Source organism: Phoxinus phoxinus (assembly GCF_949152265.1).
Source record: "Phoxinus phoxinus genome assembly, chromosome: 24".
Lineage (NCBI taxonomy): Eukaryota > Metazoa > Chordata > Actinopteri > Cypriniformes > Leuciscidae > Phoxinus > Phoxinus phoxinus.
The window spans coordinates 14,616,300-14,640,117 of NC_136899.1; the positions used below are offsets into that span (position 1 = coordinate 14,616,300).

Sequence of the window (23,818 nt, forward strand, 5' to 3'; positions counted from 1 at the left end):
CAATTAACTTCTCCGTTAAGAGTTTTCGAGATCACAATCTGGCTTTAGAGGAAACAGACGCACGGATAACCGCACGTCTATGAGTACCACATCTGTGTAGCACAACTACTTTAGGAAACTGATTGAACATCGGTTCTCGTTGTGGCTTTTCCAAACTGTTGCAGGTGTTTCTGTTGCTCCAATGCCAACAAAAAGGGCCTCATAGGGGCTTTCATAACAGCTCTGTCAAGACCAAATTGAATCACTGAGCGGACGGACCTGGTCTGATTTAAACATGTCCTTTGGCACTGTGGATAGCATGTCTGCAGCTCTGATTAGAAACAGTTAGGTGTTTGCCAATAAGCGCACACTATTTTGCGCAAGAGCATCTGCCAACAAACATATAAAAGTCTGGAATCTGCCTTTCAGCGCTAAAGTTGCAGCTCGGCGGTTTTTGTTTTGCTTTTGGTGCGTTCAGGTTTTCATTGCCAACCCACATCGCTCGGTGTCTCGTCTCAACGAAACATATTTCCTGCTTTCCTCCATGACATACTCAAACCCCTCCTGATAGAAGACACCAAGGAATGGGGGGATGAAGCGTTCGGGATTCTTATCTGGGTATTCGAGGGGGAAAAGGGTTTAAACATGGAGTGATTCACACAGGCAGGTCGGCTCATCCCTCGCAGCTGGCCCTTTAAATGAAACCTGCTGTTTTCCCCCCGTGTTTACGTTTGGCTGCCTCGCTCTTCTTCATCGGGTTTCAGACTACAGGAAAGCTCTGAGCAAAAACAAAGGCTTTTTCAAAGGCAACCTCAGCAGGTTAAGATAAAATGTTTTTACTGTCCAATATGAAAAGCACCTGCTGCTAAATTAAGAGGGCCGGCTCAGGTACTGGAGGCCACTTTACAGTCACAAAAAAAGCTGTGGAAGAGATTGAGGACATACTGTACACATGGGGGACCGAGAAGGGTACAATTAATCGGAGATTACAAAAATTAAAAGTGCTGATTAAGGCCACGATCACACCAGATGCGTGTTTTTGCAGTGAGAGGGCACTTTTTAAAATGATTTTCCTATGGAAGTGAGCGTTCTGCGCGCTATTTATGCGCCCCAGGCTCCTCGCGGTTTACCGCCTGCTGTGGCTCGCGTTTTTGCAGTTGAAAAAAAAATCAACTCGCCCGACGTCATCGTGTTTTTTTCCACTGTCCAAACGAAATAATGGAGAGGCGGGCCTTCCGTTGTAGTGAATGATGAAAGCTACCGTTGCTTTGAACGCCCGGAGAGTGCGATGATGGAGGATAAACTTGTGGTGCTCTCGCGGGTTACCAGGAGCTAACAACTTCACGGACCGTAACTACCACAATGTTAACAGAAAGTAAATACAGTTAATAAAAAAGCTGATTTGACGTTCACTTGACTGACAGGACAGCTGTTTCTGTGGTTGCCTAGCAACATAAAAACGCAGCGAACTGTTCGTTCTATGTGATGGGCCAGTGCTGTGCGTTTTCGGACCTGAAAAACGCGTCTGGTGGGATCGGGGCTTAAAGCATTCCATTTAGATCTATTTCTGTTTCTCTTTACAACACATTTCAACAGTGATTAAAAAGAGTCACACAAAATTGTCTAAATTTAGGATTATTCTATTATTGTCACATTCTAAATAACATTTTAGTTTTTATGTAACCAATAAAGTATATTTTATTTTATTTTATTAACTAATTAATCACACATTTCTGTAATTAATCGCGATTAATTGCATATTATATTTATATTGTAATAATGTCACATTGAATCCAATTAATGTAGAAACAAAGATGGCATGTTTAATGGCATCTTTTTACTAAGCTCTACAAATAAACCCCAGTATCACTGATACCAATACTGATGTCTGAAAAAAATAGATTTTAGCCATTAAATTTAGCGATTCAACATTACAGTACAATTTAAATGTTAAACATTCAATAGGATTTACAAAAATAAAAACTTTTAATTTAAGTGAACTTAAAACAATCTTCACATAAACTATAAATTGTACATGCATAAACTATAAATTTAATATATGTGTTATATACATGTTTCTTAAGCAAGTTTCTAGAGGATAATGTGAACTGAAGACTGGAATAAAGGCTGCTAATTTAGCTTTCCCATCACAGGAATAAATTACATTTTATAATAATGTATTACAAATATATTAAAGTAGAAAACAGTTATCATAAATTGCAATAATATTTCACAATATTACTGTTTTTACTCTATTTTGATCAAACAAATGCAGCCTTGGTGATTCCTTTTAAAAACATACAAAAATTGTACAGACAACTTTTGAACAGTAGTAGAACGTATAACAAAGTTTCCAAAGGATAATTAAAATTAATTAATGTACATGATAAAAAAAACAAGATATGGTGTGGGCCATCCTTTTTGTTGAGCCCTGTGTAGCCTGCATATCGAATATAGAGTGCAGCTGCTCCACACAAATAAGCATTTTAATTTAAACCTGATTCATATAGATTAATAATCATGATATTTAAAAATAAATTTTCAACAATAAAGTGTCAGAATTATGCAGCCCTAGGACAAACAGCAATGGAAGACGGATCAGCTAAAGGCAGGTTGTTATCCGGAAAAGGGAAATGTAACTGTGAGAAATGACTTCCCTGGCCTGTAGGAACATCAATGACAGAAGCTGGCACTTCCACATTTCCACAGTTTCATCCAGATGGATGAACAGTGCACGCCAAGCAGATCAAGTTTAGGCTCCGCAAGAGATGTTATGAAATTTGAAGTCTGGTTCTCTGGCTAGAGCTAGCAGTGGAGACCGAGAAAGAGAGATAAACAAATCTGCAAAATCACTTCATTTATTCCATACCTGGAAGCCTTGAATATGGGCTAAATACTCCAGCTGCTGGGACGGCTGGATGGAGCCACAGGCCAAAGCAGGTGCTTTCCCCTTCAGGACCAGGGCCTCAGCGGTGGGTGACGTCCCGCTCAGCAGCAGCTCTCTCGCAATGGCTGCGGTGTTTCCCACCGATGGGGTGTAGAATGGCCCCGCCGAACCTTGGCCAATGTCTTTGGGTGTCAGATAGTTTCCAGGGGAACCAGGGACTCCCTTATTCCTGCTTGCTTCCATTTCTTGATACACATCCGGGGAGAGGTGAAGAATTCCTTTTTGTGCTATATAGGGATGGAATAAGACACATTCTGAAAGTTAAAAAGGTCATAAATATGTACATATACATTTTCATAATACATTTTTAAATAAACTAATACTTTTATTCAGCAAGGAAATATTAAATTGACACAATAAAAAGACTTTTTGAACAAACACTGTTCTTTTGATCTTTACAATCATCAAAGAGTCTAGACTTTTTTTTATACCTCGGTTTCCACCAAAAATATTAAACATACAGACATGTTTCTTGAGCAGCAAATCAGCATATTACAATGAATCCTGAAGGATCATGTGACTGAAGGCATTATTTTAATATAACTATTTTAATAATAAAAAAAATATTTATATATATACACACACACACACACACACAAACATGAAACTCTAACATTTTTAATATTGTGCAAAAGTTAATTTATTCAGTAATTCAACTTTGTATGGATGTACAGGTGCTGGTCATATAATTAGAATATCAAAAAGTTTATTTCAAGAATTCAACTTAACAGGTGAAACTAATATATTATATAGACTCATTACATGCAAAGTGAGATATTTCAAGCCTTTATTTGTTATAGTTTTGATGATTATTGCTTACAGCTATGAAAACCTTTTCACAATATTCTAATTTTGAATTTTTTTATTTATAAGCTGTAAGCCATAATCATCAAAATTATAACAAATAAAGGCTTGAAATATCTCACTTTGCATGTAATGAGTCTATATATTAGTTTCACCTTTTAAGTTGAATTGCTGAAATAAATGAACTTTTGCACGATATTCTAATTTTTCGAGTTTCACCTGTATACACTACATACTGTATATGTTTAAAAAAATTGTGTACTTAACATTTCTGTGTTTCAGACATGAAGGATATCTCATATCATAAGGCATTTTCAGGTGTACTGTACTATTACTTTTGATCTGACTCATGATTTCCACTTGATGGATGAGCTAACAGGGGCTTCTATCCCCAAAACGGTCAATTTTAAACATGTCTATCTGTTAAAAATTACGTTTTCTTTTGTCATCTTTTATGAGAACACTACAGCATATAAATAACCTCAAATCTGACAGACAAGGACTAAAAGCCACCAAACTCTAATTTTGGGGTTCTTACAGAAGCCAGTACAGAGTGAAAAGGAAAAAACATGAGAGAAACAGAGCATCTGCAGCAAATGTTCTCATCTGTCCACAGATTCTGCTTCCTGTTTGCGTTTTCTGTCCTGAACGAAGTCTCTAAAAGCAGCCGGCTGGTCTCCACAATTTCTGACAACTCCGAACAAGCAACAACTGATTTAACTTAGTGTTCGGACCATAAAACTGGTAAATATTATCCCAGAAAATTGTGAGAAATGTAAATAGGCAGTTTCTCCAAACGCTGCAGTGTGCCGTTGACGCAGCCCTTTAATTCATGGAGTGAGAATGTAAATGAAAACCAGCAGTTTAGAGTTCCCGTCGGCCATTTCAACAAGGCTGATTGGCAAAGAGGAAAACTGACATTGAATACTTAAAATGTCACACAACAACATGGATTTCATATTACACGAATCAGCATCCCAAGCCCGCATGAGAAAAATGCATACCGGTACTTAAAATGGTATAAAACGAGAGCTGTGAGCCAGAATGACATCAAATGGGAATTGCGACAAAAAGAAAGAACAATACCACCACCCCATCGGCACCATCATTTCTCTTTCTTTTTTCATTCTCTCTCTCTTTCCCCGTTCCAACAGGTTCCACCCAGTATAATGGGCTGAATTTGAGAATGGTGGGCTGGAGATTGGCCAGCTCATGGCCCAAGCTGTGATTTAAAACAGATAACACACAAGGCCCAACTGTAAATCAACACAATGAAGCAATGCTCCAAGACACTAAACACTAACACACTGACATATTCACACACACACACAAGCATATCATAGTCCTGTCTTACTCGTACATTCAGTTTTCGTGGAATCCTGCTCTACTTTTTCCCCTTTATACACACAGACTCTTTCTCACACGCACACTCCAGCAACCAGAAACGTGCACCAGGAAATAAATTATGGCCACTTAGCAGACCAAAAGCTGCTGAACTGCTTATCTAGAATGGGGTTCTCATATTTTTTGGGCTTCTCATAGCTGTGGATGATTGAATAGGAATAAAAAAAAACTCAATTAAGAAGATTTCTGGGACACAACGCGAAACTAAGACCTCCCATGCGTCCCTTAATCCGTCCCTCCCGCCCCATTTCCTTCATCCGTTCATTACGCCACACACACACAACATATAACACATTTGCCATGCATTTCTGTGGGTTTGCACATTCAAAAGAATGCATCACGGGATTAAAGCTCAAACCTTCAAGTGCAGGATACCAGTGCAGGAAATGTACTGTAATAATAATGCCTGACACACTGTCTTGTTGTTTTAAATACACCATGTTCCACAAGCCCTAAGACCATACGGCTGTGGCGGCCGTGACTCAATGTGCAATTTTGACAAAATTCCCTTTTTGTTTCATAGTCTCCCTCATCTTGTACCGTTACACACATAAGAGAGAGATCCAAAAGTGGGCATTTAGCTCATTCATCGCATTAGCTGTGTCTCCACACAGCAGACCGATGACTTTGCTCGATGGGATGACATAACTAGACTAACCAGCAGACCGATCTTTTTGCACAGCATCTGAAATGCAGTTTTGGAATGCCAGAGCAAAGTCTGTCAATGTGGTTTGGTATAATTACCTTCCAGAACAGTCTTACACGACTGCGTTCCCAAACAGCAGGCGTACACTTCCGAAAGCAAGATCACACGTTTATTGTGTTTCGTCTTTTAACTGCTTCTATTGTTCTCACTTGTAAGTCGCTCTGGATAAAAGCGTCTGCTAAATGAATAAATGTAAATGTAAAAATGTAAATATACAGTGGCTTCTCCTACTTTTCTTAGTGATATTTAACACCAGTGACGAATTTTGTTCTCTTCGACACACTAGATGGAAACGCGGCTTTATTCGCAAATGTTTTATGCGATATTCCAATTTTGTTAGATTTAAATTTAAGTTAAATTCGCTAATTTGGATGGAAACATAACTATTAAAGACATTTGGGTGACGTTGGTTTGGACCCCATTGACATTTATTAAAGCACATTTTCACTTCTTTTTTCTTTTTTTTTAAGTGAAAGTGACAAATTAATACAGTCTGGAAACTTTTAGCCTTGTGCCAGAATGATTTAAACAAAATGAAAATCAATTGTAAAAATAACCATTACATAAAAAATTGTAATATAAACAGAGTGAAATAAACCATGTAAATATTATCATCAATTTGTATGTTGCGTAATTTCCATTAAAACCAACAAGTTTGATTCTAAGTCAGTTTATCAAAAAAGTGTACTTGTTTATCAAAGAGACAACAGTGTTAGTAAAGAGCTTGAGATGAAAAATGAAGATAAAAAATGAAAAATCAAGGAAAACTAGTAAGGAGAATATTACTGTGATGCATCATTTCCGTGCTGTAACTTTGCCAAATGATACAAAAAGCATGAAACTATTATTTAATATTATTATTATTTAATTGCATTTAGGATACATAAAATTCTAGCTAAGAAATGAGCGGCTCATCTTAAAAAAAAAAAATGTTTTAAAATGTCATATGCACCTATATTTTTTCCACTACAGAATGCCATTAAACCCATAATTTGATGTGGTGGAAATGACACTGTAGAGGAAATGATCCAAAACTTTTAGAAGAAAAAATTATAGAATTGACAGAATTATCCTGTGATACAATGTTGGACAACTAGTGAGAGTGTGAAAACTGTTTTCAGAGAGTCCACAGGGCCAAAAAATGTGCAAAGTTGAAGAAACACCCAAGAATGCAGAGCTAAGGATCAAAATCATTGCTCTTGCATAATCAAAATGCAGATAAATCAGCACATTTAGCAGCGATGGACAAGGTATCATAAATCTGCTTTAGAGAACCTGGTTCAGTGTTCACAAGGGTGGAAAGGAAAAACTTAGTTCGCAGGTCACTGACACGTACATCTGCTCTGAATTGAGTTTACGCCCCTTAGAGACGTTGATTCTCTCACTGGCAGATCTCAGGAACCGTAAATTAACTAGCATTATTCTGACATTAAAGACTCTACGGTTGAGAAGGTCTGTGAAGTCAATTAGGAGATAGATGGAGTCTAACAACATCAGTGTGACAAAGTCAAGCTGGAGAATGGATCCTCTCCAAAACAGAGCAAAGGCCAAAAGATAAAAAGAGAGATGAAGAAAGAGATGGATAATGCACATTTTTTGGGATACATGCAGCTTCAGATGCAGAACTGGTGAAATCTGTAAAGATCAATTTAGTACTGAAACAGAAGTCAACAAAAATAGCAGCTTACAAGAATATTCCGGGTTCCAAACAAGTGAAGCACAATTGTGGCATAATGCTGATTAACACACATTTTTTTTCAACCTTTCCCTCGTTTTCTTTACAAAAAGCAAAAATCAAGGTTATGGTGAGGCGCTTACAATGGAAGTGAAGAGGGACATTCAAAATGAAAAACTTGTAATTTTACATACCGCACACAAATTCTCATGTTAAAAGTGAAATATTAGAGCTACATACGGGTGAATTATTTGGGCTGTACAGCTGTTTAAATAAATAAAAACATTTTTACAGTTTTTTAATGGTGTTATGTGTTGTAAAATTAGATACAAATGAGAAAAAGTTAGTAAGGATACATCTTTTGGCTATACTATTGAAACAGTGAGCATTGTAACACTTACAAATTAGCCCCATTCACTTTCATTATACAGTAAGTGCCTCGCTGTAACCCAGATTTTTACTGGGTTTTTTTTGTTTGTTGCTGATTGAGTTTAACTTGAACTGAAACTGGTATATTTATTTAAAGGGATAGTTCACCCCAAAATGAAAATTTTGTCATCATTTACTCAGCCTCAAGTTGTTCCAAAAACGGTACGAGTTTCTTTCTTCTGTTGAACACAAGAAGATATTTTAAAGAATGTCGGTAACCAAACAGTTGACAATAGCCATTGACTTTCATAGTATTTTTTTGTCCATACCATCGAAGTCAATGGCTGTCATCAACTGTCTGGTTACCGACATTCTTAAAAATATCTCCTTTTGTTCAACAGAAGAAAGAAACTCATTCAAGTGATGATAAAAATTAATTTTGGGGTGAACGATCCCTTTAATAACAATTTAGTATGCAAATGATGAAAGTCAGGAGGAGATTTTCTTTCTTAATTTAACCTTACATTTCATAAAAAAAAGTTTATGGATAATAAAGATGAAAAATAGGCAGCACACCTAAGATGAAATTATCTTTAAAACAAGTTTGAATGCAGCATGTTAAGCAGTTCAAGCTGAATTAACTGTAGAACATTGCGGGGAAGAAAACGAAATGCTTGCCGAAAGCACTATAATAAAGGTTTTCCCATCAGCCAAGAGCTTTCGTCAGCATGTGTGCGACTTCCAGGAATGCCACTACATAGTTGGGTCAAATGTGCTCCAACATTAGACCACGAGTGACCAGATTTAGAGAAGCTGTTGTTTTCATCGATTCATCCAAAACAGTTGTCAAACACTGCTTCGAATCAAGTAAGCAACAAAACTGCTGGCTTAATTACACAATGCACTCATTTCCGATTCTCCAAAGAAGGGTTGTATATACAAAGATGTTGTTCATATCACTCTGCATTAACGTTCCTGCAACCTGGATTTCTCCGAGGCCTGCTGTTAATGCGGTTTTATAATTTGACAATGATTTTTACTTAAGAAAATCGTTTGTTATCATGCAATTTCATTTCATTTTCAACTCGAGTGTTATCTAGTGCCAGATCCACACAGTAGAGAAAAAAAAAAAGACAGTTCTGGCCTGGAAATATCAAACCAGGAAACAATAACAGCAGAGGCCAGGGGTGCAATAATGTCCGCAAGTACAAAACAACAAAACAAAACTAGATCCCTGCCATTATAATCATGAAACTGTTTACAGAGATGTTCAATTGACAGACACTCTGTGTGTATATCCTAATTCTGTTTGTTTCTCCATCTGTCAAAAATGATTTTATTTATAAATATCGTACGTGTGAAATGACTGCTATGATTTTTACTCATTACACTTCTAACCGCATCAAAAGCAGCTTGTGATTACATAAGACAGTGATTGGAATTACTTTGGATGATAAAATGTATTCTTAATGCTCATAAACAAAGACAGTGATGTGCTATGTTTGTTTGTTGGCAGGTTATAGTAACATAGTCAGTTACGTCATTACTCGTCTCTCAGAGTCAGTGGAAACGTGGGCTCCCAGCCGGGCACAGCTCAAAAACCAGCACCATTTTGCTGGAAAATGGATGTGTGTGTGTGTGTGTGTGTAAACCCATCTGGAAGACCACGGTTGTACCCTGAAAAACTGTTTGGGTGGTTAATGTGTGTGTGTGTGAGCGTTTAATACAGTGGTCTCACAGACCCCCTGGGAAAGCACATAAGTTTACGTGAAAAGGAGGAATTCACAGGCTCTCCATAGAAGCGAGTTTGTGATTGAGCCGACTGGGTTCCTTATTAATCAGTCAGATAGATTAAACGGCCTGGCATCACCTACACTGAGGAACACAGACGGAGAGAAAAACACTTACTGTTGGTTGTTGTTTCAGGAAAAGCAGCCCTTTGTCCATTCCAGCCTTTGTTGTCCATCTGTAGCCAATGTTAAGATAATAGAGGAGCGGAAAGATATTGGAAAGAGAGAGAGAGAGGGCCGGTTTAGCAAACCCTTTTTCATGCATGTCAGACAAGTCGCTTTCCCTTGTTTCCATTAGAAAGGGAGAATCTCTACCAAATTGAGACATCACGGAATAAGCGTCGCTAACTTGCAAAGACTAAGTAGATGGAAGATTTAAAGATTTGGGTTGTGCGCACTGAAACAAGAAGCAACGTGATGATACAGACGTATACATCCTCTCTCACTGATGCCTCTGCCATGCTGTTCATTCTGAATGTGGCAACCAAATGGGATAATGAACTAAATGAGAGAGACATCTAAAAAAATGTGTTACCTAAATGTAAAACACTTAATTAAAAGTTGATGTGCAACAAAAAGGACATTTTAACACTTGCTAACATTTTAGCAAAAAGTTTTATTTTTTACCCCAAAGATGGTTCATGTGCAACAACCAGTTAAAAAATGACAAATTCATTTCTATCATTATTGTCATCCCAATAAATAAATTTACGAAAGATAAAATTAATAATTAAATATAAATATTTAATTTATCAAGTAGATCTTATTTATTCATTTTATTATATATTTATTAACTAATAAATTTACTTCATTTGGGACAACTGGCTTGTTAAATGAGAGACATCTATCAGAAATGTTACTAAAATAAAAATAATGTAAAAAAATTAATTAAAAGTTGATGTGCTGCAATTATTAATGACACCGTAAAAACAGGAAAGTCTGAACATTTTTTGGATGGTTCATTTGCAAAGATGAAATGTTCACGAACAAAAAAATGTATTGCCATCATCAGCATAATATTACATTTTGAGTAGTGAAATAAATAATTAAATGTAAATATTTAATTAAATGATTGATTTTATTATATATTTAATTTACTTTTAAAACGTATGTTTGTTTTATTATTTGAATTTAGTGTAAAATGTGTTTCCAAATGATGAACACTAATTAAGATACTCAATTAGTATAGTGTTTTTGGGATAAATACTGCTTTTATTTAGAAAGTTTGTGGAAAATAGCCTACTAGTAGGTTGTAGGTTAATAGCTACTAGCTGTAAAAGTTTCAAAGTATCTTCCTGAGCACTGATTGAAACTGACCTTTTCCGGTGTGTTCTGTAATGGAGTAGAAGCCTTGTAGCCCAGTTGAAGAAGCATGGCCTCCGCTGCATTACGCTTGGCCACTTTTTTATTGGGTCCAGTTCCTGTGGTGACCTCGGTACCTACTTTCACCTGCCAACAAACAGTGGTAGAAGTTTAGTGCTGTCTGGATGTCCACCTCTACTGTAAAATTGTAACTAATTCATTAAAAATGTGTAGTGCTGATGACTAGTGAATGTAGTGAATCAGGATTGAGAATAAAACAAAAACAATAATACATCAAATGTGGTCTGAAAAGTTGTATTGCCTATATTAATAATGAAATAAGAGACGAGCAAATTATAAGCAGACCCAAATCTGATGGAAAACACAACCAATCGGTATTATACTAAATTCTCTAACAGTTATAAAAGATAAATCCATTTTGTTGTCAATCTGTTTCTAAACCCAGACAACCATCTTTTCATATTTATAAGGAGCAAAGAAAGCAGCAGGAGGGGAGAGATGGTGTGGCCCTGAAAACAGACACGTATTGATGCCCACAGACCAGAGGGGGAACAATGTGGAAATTTTAGAAGCGACTGGGCAACACAAAAGAAACACACACAAGCAGAGTCTAATGCGACAGTGAAAGGAGCATGGAGAATCAGTTAGAGGCTGCGTTACCACACGCTCAGAGATGCACGGAGTGCTTTAAAGCGAGGGATTATCGGACAGGAGACAGGGAAGAGAAACTTCTCCAACTTGGATGCTGCTTGATACTTGTTTACGTGTGGTAGTGCTGGATGAGACTCTGACAGATCATTCAGAATGACACTCAACATGAGGTTGTTTCATTAACTGTAGTGTTCATTGTACCACTTCTGCTTCTGAAATACTGCAGCTTCCCTCCCTGCGGGAAAGTACGTTTTTTTTCTGTACTCAACTGTACTTCACTCTATTTCACTCCACCACACTGATCTATGTAATTTATTCTGCACTACTTTACTCCATTATATGGTCATTTACTCAGCTCTGCAATAATATATTACCAACACCACTCAGATCCATCATATCCTTTCTAGTCGTCATTTCCATTCAACAACGTACTACTTTACACTATAAAGTAGTGTAGTAGTGGGAGACTATCCAAGATGGCGGATGTTGCTGCAACAAGTGCTCCTGGGTTTGCCAGAGCTCGTCTTAAACCAGAAATATATAAGACCATTGATGGCAAAGTTATAGTTGAAGATGAACTTTTACACTTCCTTTCGATAAAAATGAGAACTTTAAGTCAAGATGAAATAGTCCTTTTAGCTGCAAACCACTTCGGATCTGATTGGATTGAGGCTTCAAAGAAAATGTTGTTTGAACTCTGTTCCACTACGCAAAGGAATATATCTCACAAAGGAGCACAGAAAGACGCCAATAACATCAAGAGCTGTCTTAAAGTCCTTAATGAATGTGGGGACAATATTCCAAAATTTGTATCATATTATCTGGACGAGCTGCCACCTGTGACTTTTTCCAGCATGGACGTCTGTGGCCTTCTTCGGAAAGTTGAGCAGCTACATGCTGATGTATCCGTCTTGAAACATGCGATACACCGACAATCTGAAACAGGTGAAGATTTGAGTGCAGTCGCGGCGGACGTGAGCCGCCGGGTTTGTGCCCTCGAGCGGAACGCTGCCCACGGTGGTGCGGGCTTTGATGCGCCGGTGAGCTGGAAGAAGAATGCAAGCACCACGCGCCCTACTCACTATACGGATGTCGGTGACGCGGATGGTTCGGCGGAGGTGCCTGAAACAACAGGTGACAGTCGCCGAGGAGAGGCTCCAAGACCCGTGCTTCAAGCAATGGAGATTATGCCAGCAGCTAGCCCTGGGTTGACGAGGCTGTCGCCTGGTTTACCTAAGTGGAACCAGGTTGTAAAAAGGGGGCGACAGAAACGCACAGAGGAGTCCCAACAGGGAGTACGCACAGGCAAATCAGTGCTGGAACGGAGGGCAGTAAAAATTGTTGTGGGCACTGGTGCGGCAAGAGACATCAAGATGATAACAACAAAAAGGGTGAGTGTCTTCGCCAGTAGGTTTTCACCTGATGTAGATGTTGAAGTACTGCGTGCTCATCTTATGCATAAACTTGGGCATGAAGTATCATGCGAAAGGATTGTTACTGTAAACAGCAGATATGCATCATTTAAAATAGCTGCTGAATGCAAAGATGTTGGTGATATGTATAACCCGGAACTATGGCCAGAGGGAGCGTATGTACGGCGCTACTTTGAACCACGGAGAGCTGGAACCGCGGGTGCTAACTTTAAAGCGGCTACTCTACCCTCTGCCAATACGAGTATGCCTGATAACTGCATGAGTGCCAAAGTATGATGTCGCTATGGATATACGCGTCCTATCATATAACTGCCGTGGCCTGCGCTTGGGTCAAAGTGCTGAGGATAAAGCTCGCCGTTTTATTGTTGATCAGTTGCTGGAGCACAGTGATATTCTGTGCCTACAGGAAACATTTCTTGCAATGCAGGATTTACCGGGTCTGAACTCAATCAGTGACAGTTTTCACGGTGCTGGAGAGTCTACCACTGACCTCAGTCTGGGAATACAAAGAGGCAGAATTCCAGGAGGTGTGGCAATTCTGTGGAATAAAAAGCTGGACTCAGCGATTAATGTAGTTAGGCTTGGTGTGGACTGGTGTATTGCTATACGTCTGACACAGTGTGATAAGGAATTTATTATTTTAAATATTTACACTCCATATGAATGCCAGCAAAATGAAGAAGATTATGTAAATAAGGTTGCTTTTATTAGTTCCTATTTACAAAATGAGTGTTTTTCAAATATCTTTATTGTTGGGGATATGAATGCAGACATTTCAGACAACAGGTCAGTGTTTGCTAAACATTTAAATAACTTATGTACCGATAATAAATTAATATTGTCCAGCAGAGAGCTCCTGCCTGATGATAGCTATACACATATAAGCGAGGCCTGGCACACCACGTCTTGGCTGGACCATTGCCTCACTACAGCCGATGCTCATGCATCCTTGGCACATATGGAAATTTTATACGATGTATCCACTTCTGATCACATTCCTGTAAAAATGTTGATCAGGTCTGAGTACATACCGTCAACTATAAAGTGTGAAAATAACTCAAATCATGTTTTTTTGGACTGGTCCTCTCTTACATGTGAAGAAATGTCTTTGTACTATGAACATACTGATCAATTGTTGAATAATATATATCTCCCTAGAGAGGCACTCATGTGCAAAAATGGTAATTGCACAAATAGTGAACATATCACAGATATCTCTGCTATGTATACTGCTATTGTCTCTGCTTTACTTGAAGCGAGTAAGTCTCTTCTTAAGCATAAAAAGGGAGGAAAAACTCGGCCTGGCTGGAATGCATATGTGGCTGAATTCTATGCTGAGGCTCGTGAAGCTACTAGATCCTGGGCAATGGCTGGTAAACCAAGGCAGGGACCTATTTTTGAATATAAGAAGAGCACAAATGCAAAATGTAAATATGCAATACGTTTTATTAGAAAAAATGAGCAGCATTTGAGGGCAGAAGCTATGGCCAAGAAACTTCTAGATAACACAAATAATGATTTCTGGAAAGAAGTGAAACGTACAAATAACTGCAAACCCTCAATACCATGTTCAGTTGATGGAGTCTCTGGTGCAAATGCTATTGCTGAGCTCTGGCGAATGCATTATAGAAAATTGTTTAATTGTGTACAGACTAAATGTTTTAAAGTAGATAATGTTGACGAAGTAGATACAATCAAATTTCATGAGGTCTCTAAAGCTATTAGGAACTTAGCAGCTAATAAATCAACTGGCCTGGATTCTATCTCGGCTGAACATCTAAAAAATGCAAGCATACGGCTATATACACTTCTTGCACTAGGCTTTACTGCCTTCATGATCCATGGCTTTCTTCCTGACTCAATGATGTCTGTGATGTTGATTCCTGTGATTAAGGATAAAGCAGGAAAAGTGGGTTCTTTAGAGAACTACAGACCCATCGCCCTAGCTAATATAATATCAAAAGTTGTGGAATTAATTCTCCTGGATAAGATTAATGAATTAATTATCTCTGCAGATAATCAATTTGGTTTTAAACCGAAGCATGGTACGGATATGTGCATATATAATAATAATAATAATAATAATAATTCATTACATTTATATAGCGCTTTTCTGGACACTCAAAGCGCTTTACATAGAAGGGGGGGTCTCCTCAACCACCACCAATGTGCAGCATCCACCTGGATGATGCGACGGCAGCCATATATGTCCTGAAGGAACTACTAAGCAACTATAAGAGAAAAAACTCAACTGTTTTTTTATGTTTTTTAGATGCATCTAAGGCATTCGATCGGTTGAATCATTGGAAATTATTTAAAAAATTGGATGCAGCAGGAGTCCCTAAATACATTGTTAGAATACTATCATATTGGTATGCCCAACAGACCATGCAAGTGAAATGGGACAGCTGTATATCGGCTCCTTTTCATATTAGTAATGGAGTAAGACAAGGGAGCATCTTATCCCCCATTTTATTCAATTTTTACATGAATGATTTATCATATAAATTAAACCGAGGTAAAACTGGCTGTATGGTCGGCAGTACAGTGATGAACCATCTTATGTATGCAGATGATTGTGTGATTTTTAGCCCGAGCTCAGCTGGACTGCAGCATCTTCTTAGCATATGCTCTGTGTTTGGGGAAGAACATGATGTAAAGTACAATGATTCAAAAAGTCTTATCATGATTTGCAGAACCACAGAAGACAGACATTTAACTTTTCCTGTGTTTAGGCTTGCAGGTAATGTTCTTAATGTCTGCAGTAAAGTGAAATATCTTGGTCACCTGATTACAGATCAGCTTACAGATGACAATGATATTAATCGTCAGTGCCGTATGCTGTATGTGCGGGCAAATGTTCTGGTACGCAAATTTGGTTGCTGCACTGCTGGAGTCAAGTTGACCCTATTTAAAGCATACTGTTCGCCTTTGTACACTGCACATCTGTGGCTGAACTATAAAAAAGCTAGTCTCCAGAAATTGCAAGTAGCTTTCAATGATGCTCTGAGGATGCTACTAAAAAAGCCCAGATCAACTTGTGCGAGTGAGTTGTTTGTGAGCAACAGAGTGGACACACTGCAGTCTGTCCTGCGAAAAGAGATGTTTAGGTTCATTTGTCGACTGAATGATTCTGTAAATCAAGTTGTTGTGGTGCTGGTGAATGTTAGGTACAGTACCACACGCTGCATGTCCCAGTTTTGGGAACACTGGTATAAGTGTCTTTTTTAAAAACGAGTCATTTGTAACTTTGTGTTGTGTATTTGTATTTGTATTGTGTGTTATTTATTACTCTTTTTGTATGGATGGACCATGAGTCTGAAATAAAGGATACTACTATACTATTCTATTTAACTCTGACCTGCTCCCACCTACTCTATCTATTCTACCCTATCTACCACATGCTGTAAAGCTCTACCCTAACTCTACTCTACCCTACTCTATTCAACTCAACCCCATTTTATACAACTCTACCCAAATCTACTCCATACAACTTTTACAAAGCTCTATACAAATCTACTCTATCCTATCTAGTCTACACTACTCCATTTAACAACTCTTCCCTAGTCTATGCGACTCGACCCTACTCCATACGACCGACCCTACCCTACTCCATACGGCCGACTCGACCCTACTCCATACGACCGACCCTACCCTACTCAATACGACCGACCCTACTCCATACGACCGACCCTACCCTACTCAATACGACCGACCCTACTCCATACGACCGACTCGACCCTACTCCATACAACCGACCCTACCCTACTCAATACGACCGACCCTACCCTACTCAATACGACCGACCCTACCCTACTCAATACGACCGACCCTACCCTACTCCATACGACCGACTCGACCCTACTCCATACGACCGACCCTACCCTACTCAATACGACCGACCCTACTCCATACGACCGAATCGACCCTACTCCATACGACCGACCCTACCCTACCCCATACGACCGACCCTACTCCATACGACCGACCCTACCCTACTCAATACGACCGACCCTACCCTACTCAATACAATACGACCGACCCTACCCTACTCAATACAATACGACCGACCCTACCCTACTCAATACAATACGACCGACCCTACCCTACTCAATACGACCGACCCTACTCAATACGACCGACCCTACCCTACTCAATACGACCGACCCTACCCTACTCAATACGACCGACTCGACCCTACTCCATACGACCGACCCTACCCTACCCCATACGACCGACCCTACTCCATACGACCGACCCTACCCTACTCAATACGACCGACCCTACCCTACTCCATACGACCGACCCTACCCTACTCCATACGACTCTACCCTACTCCATACGACTCTACCCTACTCCATACGACTCTACCCTACTCCATACGACTCTACCCTACTCCATACGACTCTACCCTACTCCATACGACTCTACCCTACTCCATACGACTCTACCCTACTCCATACGACTCTACCCTACTCCATACGACTCTACCCTACTCCATACGACTCTACCCTACTCCATACGACTCTACCCTACTCCATACGACTCTACCCTACTCCATATGACTCTACCCTACTCCATACGACTCTACCCTACTCCATACGACTCTACCCTACTCCATACGACTCTACCCTACTCCATACGACTCTACCCTACTCCATACGACTCTACCCTACTCCATACGACTCTACCCTACTCCATACGACTCTACCCTACTCCATACGACTCTACCCCTACTCCATACGACTCTATCCCTACCTTACACAATTTTACTCTATCCTATCTACTCTACCGTTTCAACTTCACACCAAATATCTGTCCTATTTACTCAACACTACTAAATCCAATGTGCACTACCCTTTTAACTCTATAATAATCTACACGACTATATAATCTATACTATGTTACCCTATCTTATCCTATTCTACTCCACACAACTGTATACAAATTTTCTCTTTTAACACTAATCGATATTACTCTACTTGAATCCAATGTATAGTGTACTATTTACGGTAACTCTAATCTACTGCACTCTACCACTCCACTCTATTCTGCTCTAATCTACTGTGCTCCATATACTAACTATACTACAAAATGATCAATGAACAAGTGCATATATCTCAGTGCAAATTAGCTAAGATGTACAAGTTCTGATTGGTCATCTTGAGCCCAGGGTTAAGAATCTTTCATGATTTAAGAGTCCAAAAGCAGATCCAAGTTGGAGGCATTTCAAAACATATGTGGAAATCTGAGGTGATTTTGAGCCAGTTCTGCTAGTATTAGTGCGTCTTTGTTCACAGGGACTAAACACTGCTGTTATGGCTACAGGGGGCTTAATTTTTACTGTATGAGGTAAAGTAATTTTTTTTACTGGGCAGCGAGCAGTACAGATATTGTTGTTTTAATGGCCTGTAATAAACCAGCGGCTAAGTGCATGTTTGTTGCAGTGAGCAATCAGAAAAAGATGAAATACAAGCCAACAGTCAATTATCATGCCTGCCTGGGATTCGCATATACCTTCATGCAAGAAGTCAAAGGCATAAATGCACATATTTGTTGAGCTTGGCAGAAGCTTTTGCACAAAGCACTTCAAAATGAAAATTCTGTCATCATTTACTCACCCTCAAGTTGTTTCAAACCTCTATGAATTTCTTTCTTCTGCTGAACACAGAAGAAGATATTTTGAAGAATGTCAGTAACCAAACAGTTGATGTTCCCCATTGACTTCCGTAGTAGGAAAAAAAATACTATGGAAGTCAACGGGGAACATAAACTGTTTGGTTACCGACATTCTTCAAAATATCTTCTTCTTCTGTGTTCAGCAGAAGAAAGAAATTCATACAGGTTTGAAACAACTTGAGGGTGAGAAAATTAGGACAGAATTTTCATTTTGAAGTGAACTATTCCTTTAAGCTTTGAAATGTGCTTGGACTTACAGTACACAAGGGCTAGTTATTGCCATCACCTAAATGATATAAATTAAGACTAATTATCCATTAACGACTGCAGTGAGATAATATTTCCAAGAGTAAATGAGCAACTGTGTGTGTGTGTGTGTGTGTGTGTGTGTGTGTGTGTGTGTGTGTGTGTGTGTGTGTGTGTGTGTGTGTGTGTGTGTGTGTGTGTGTGTGTAAAAAGAGTATCTGCCTGACTTTGACAGAGCTGAAGGTCAGTGGTAATCAGAGCCAGAGGAGGTGACAGTCTTTCTGATTAAGACAGATTGCACAGTGGGAGGTTATCAGTGTTTGTGCAGAACTCCTCTGTCCTTCACTCCCCCCCTCCCTCGGCCAAGTTTTTCTTTTACTTTATACCTCCTGAATCCCTCTCTTATTAAATGTACCTGCATGATGAATTCTCTACGGCGGGGCATTCCTCTCTCTGAAAGCAGCATATATTCGGGCTCCTTCTCCTTTTTGGCCTGTTGAATCTGAGCCAGTCTGCTAATAGGGTTCATGCCCTGTCCGTATTCTGGTCCTGTCTGAGAGAGAAATTGAGAATGAAAAAGAAAATGAGAATGAGGATGAGAGACACAGATAAAGCAGCAAAGGGACAGATGGACGGCTGGTTAATGTTCACGTCAGTAACCCTGTCAGGGGAATGACAAAAGAGTGAATGAGCGTGTGTGAATGAGCGACTGACTGAGTGAGCGAATGAGTGAGGCAATAAACATCTGTATGATGTAAAAGGCTCCAAAAATGTCAAAAGAGAACAGCCTGAATGAACTAAAAGAATTGTAAAGCCCAAAAGGATTATTCTGTCATGATTTACTCTCCCTCATGTTGTTCCTTGTTTTGGTTTTCTGTGCAACACAAAAGCGAATTTCTTAACAACTTCCATTTCCATTTTATCAAAATAATTTTGAATTAGGGCTGTCAAACTCCAAAATGACAAATATTTTTTTTACATACTCAATGAATATTATGTTAATTTCACTCCGTCACAAAAAACTGTCAAATGGTTTCAGAAGTTTCAGAATATAGTATTGTCATGTGGACCATGTTTATGACTTTTTTATGATTCTTTTTGAGTTGATTTAATGCTCATTTATTTTCATTATATAAAAGAGCAACCATTGAAATCATATTTGAGTGAACTATTATTCCTTCAGGTTTTGAGTGTTGGTTGATCCTCAGGCCTGAATTGAACCAAGGATCATATTCTACACTTGAGCAGCAGTTTTTTTTATTTTTATGTACACTATTGTTCCAAAGTTTGGGGTCAGTACGATTAAGAAATTAATACTTTTATTCAGCAAGAATGCATTAAATTGATCAGAAGTGACAGTGAAGACATTTATAATGTTACGAAATATTTCTATTTCAAATCAATTTAAATTCATCAAATAATTCAGAAAAAAACAAGAGTTTTTTCAGCAGATTAGAAATGTCTCTTGAGCACCAATTCATCATATTAAAATGATTTCTGAAGGATCATGTGACACTGAAAACTGAAGTAATGGCTGCTGAAAATCCAACTTGGTCATCACAGGAATAAATAAAACAATTATTTTGAATTGTAATAATATTTCACGATATTAGTTTTTTTTTTTTACTGTATTTTTTTTAAAACAAATCTCTATAAAACCAATTTAATATTGATAACAGAGTTGTTGGTCCAGTAGGTGTTTAATTCATACGAAGTCCAAAAGTACGAAGCCTTTAATTTGGCAATTCCTTTTGATGCCGCTGGCAGTGCAGAAATTACACACCTCAACTTTACATCCTCCAAAACACATCCCATAATAAATGCATACAAGTCGAGTGAATTTACAAAGTCAATGTAATATTCCAGTTACATCGACCACTCAGGAATTAGTTCTGCCTCTAAATCTACCCACCTTTAATATGGTCTTGGGCCGCTTCTTGTAATGCACTTTGGGTTTCTCTACCACAGGAAGGACTGGCAGTGTCTTCAGTTCCTGTAATATGGAGAGGGCTGCTCTCTTTTTGGAGAGTTTCTTACTATTCCCCTCACCCTCGGCCGAGAACTCCCCCACCGTCACACGTGTGAGGAAACTCTTCATGTGTGGGGGTCCACTCTCCTTCAGCACCTGAGGGCCACGTAAAGAACACGTTACACAAGAGAACACGCATGCACGCAGAAGTGGGAACAGCGGTTATTCCAGTCATGCTCTCTTTCTCTCTGCCCCTTAGGCCATGTCTCCTGCACGCTCTCTTCTTTCTGCACTTTCTGTTCCTCTTTCGCAGCAAATGGGAATACTGCTAATTACACTCACTACATTCGAGCTGTCCGCTTTAACACCCGTATCAATAACTCATATGGGGAGAGAGACCACTGGAGCTTAAGAGACTGCACCTGGTTCTTAAACACACACACACTAAGTATGAATATATGAATATACATGAATATGCATATGGAAGAATACAAATCAGAATCACACACATTAATGCAGACTTAATGACATTTTAGGCTTGTGAACAAGAATCTAGCTGATTTCCTTTTTTTGCAAGACAAAAATGTTATATCTCATTTAAAATACATATTTTATTATTGTATCTTTAATACATAACATTTTTGTTATATATATATATATATATATATATATATATATATATATAATATTAAAAATGTATATTTTTACTTTTAAAAAATTGTGTTGTCATTGTTAACTACAACTATTACTATTATTTTCATTAAATTAAATACAGATTAAATAAAATAAAATTTCAATATTAGAAAAACTAAAATTGAAAACTGCAACTGAAATTAAATAATTAGGACAAAAATTACTAAACCTGAAATTAATCCTAAATATATCTAAATATATATAGATCAGAGTCGATTTAATTCACGACCAATCAAACTGCGTTTCTGCGTGTTCCAATTTTGTGCTGACTTTTCAAACTCTGTTCTGCAACTACTATTCATTTCTCACGAATGCATGTCGTGAGAAACCCAAATTTAATGTAACGCACATGTAACCGTATTTACTTCCTGTGACATCATCAAGATGGTCAACAGAACAGGTGAGCTGCTCTGAGCTCTTTAAGAGCAACACTGGGGGGATTGAGTTTCACACAGCTGAGGGTGGGCCTCTATGTGCTCAGTCAGAACTGAAAGTTATCCGTCTCCAGAGACTCCCTCCTCACATCCTCTCTTCACACACATGACCATTCTGGCATTCATACAAACATGTGACACTGCAGTTAAACAGGCTCAACTGAGAGACGATTCAAATACAGTGGCAAACTTCAATACGCTTCATGACTTACATAAATGACGCTTGGATGCCCATGCCATTTCAAACTACGCTGGGATAGTTCATCAAAAAATGTGTTCATCCATGAAAATTGTCATAATTAATTCACCATCAATTTACCGTACATTTTTTTCCATGCAAAACAAAAGGAGAAATTTTATGAATGTTCCACAGCTTGAAAACAGGTGAAAAAAGTACCACAAAGTAGGTCCATTTCACTCATAAACTAGTCTATCAATCAAAATAATCAAAATGCAAGTCATTTTTAAAAATTAGAGCCAAAATAAATAAAATAATAAATGAAAATAAATATAATAAAGAAATATAAACAACAATAAAACACAAAAATATGAAATAAAATAAAAATATATATGTTTATTTCATATCTGTGTATTTTATTTTTGTTTATATTTATTTATTTATTTTAATAAATAAATGATTTACATTAATTTGGAGAGTGATGTTTTTAAATCACGATTATGACAGCACTAATATATATATTATTGGAGTTTTCAATATTTGTATATTGTAATCATTTCACAGTTAATCTCCAAATGAATGTAAAAACAAGTTAAAGACAGTACATTTTAAATATTTGTTGTAATGACATCTTTTTATGAATGAAGGCCAGTATCAGCGATCCTAATACTGAAATGTATATTTTTTTACATTATTGATAGACATTCAACATCACATTACAGTATAATTGAAAGCTATCAATGAACAACTTTTAATTTAAGTGAACTTAAAACAATCTTCACATAAACCCATTATAAAATACAATTCCTATTTACCTGTGGCCTTCCTACAGTACCCTTTCTAACAGGTAGGAAATATACAGAAATTGAATTAGGTTATCAAATACTTTACAGTCTAAACTGCATAAATTCTAAATTATATTAAAGTAGTAGTATGCGCACATCCAGAAAACTTTAGGAAGGTGTGCGATCAAATTAAGCACTTCAGAATAAACAAAAATTGGCACACTGCCACTGCTGCTTCCAAAGGATTCATTTATTGAACAACGTTTCGACCTTCGTTAAGACATTCGGGTCGAAACGTTGTTCAATAAATGAATCCTTTGGAAGCAGCAGTGGCAGTGTGCCAATTTTTGTTTACTCTGAAAAACCTTTGTTCTTTGATTAACATTAATGACACATCACAGCAACTGGTTACTTAGGCTGCAGTTACTTTAAGACCTGCCGCTGCTGCGCATGATGAGGATCTGACGCGCATCTCATTTTCTCACTCTAAGTTCCTTTAAGACGTTATGTAACTCCTTTAAGACTGCTCTTATGAGAATACTCAACAAAATGGGCATTTTGGCATAATTGTGTGTGTTATGTGATGTTACAAATTCATAGTACAATGGTATAAAATAGAGAAACTATAAGTGAATGAAGAAAACTATAAATACAGGCTGTGTTGATGGTACTTTTAAGGTGCTTTTTGATCTCTACCGCTCCAGTTCCCATTCACTGTCATCTTTAGTGTTCCACAGAGGAAAGAAAATCATC

General features: G+C 38.1%; 1 protein-coding gene across 4 annotated transcripts in view; it reads right to left on the minus strand.

The window, feature by feature from the left end:
• The window catches only part of stau2 (staufen double-stranded RNA binding protein 2), a 121,157-nt gene that overhangs the window by 43,680 nt on the left and 53,659 nt on the right, over nt 1-23,818 (minus strand). For all 4 annotated transcript variants that reach the window (XM_079601678.1, XM_079601676.1, XM_079601677.1 and 1 more), the window contains 5 exons: nt 20,919-21,131; nt 19,422-19,559; nt 10,992-11,123; nt 9,793-9,850; nt 2,849-3,153 (listed from right to left, as the gene is read on the minus strand). In XM_079601678.1, coding sequence (XP_079457804.1) covers nt 2,849-3,153; nt 9,793-9,850; nt 10,992-11,123; nt 19,422-19,559; nt 20,919-21,131 — 846 coding nt within the window. The remainder of the gene's footprint in view (nt 1-2,848; nt 3,154-9,792; nt 9,851-10,991; nt 11,124-19,421; nt 19,560-20,918; nt 21,132-23,818) is intronic.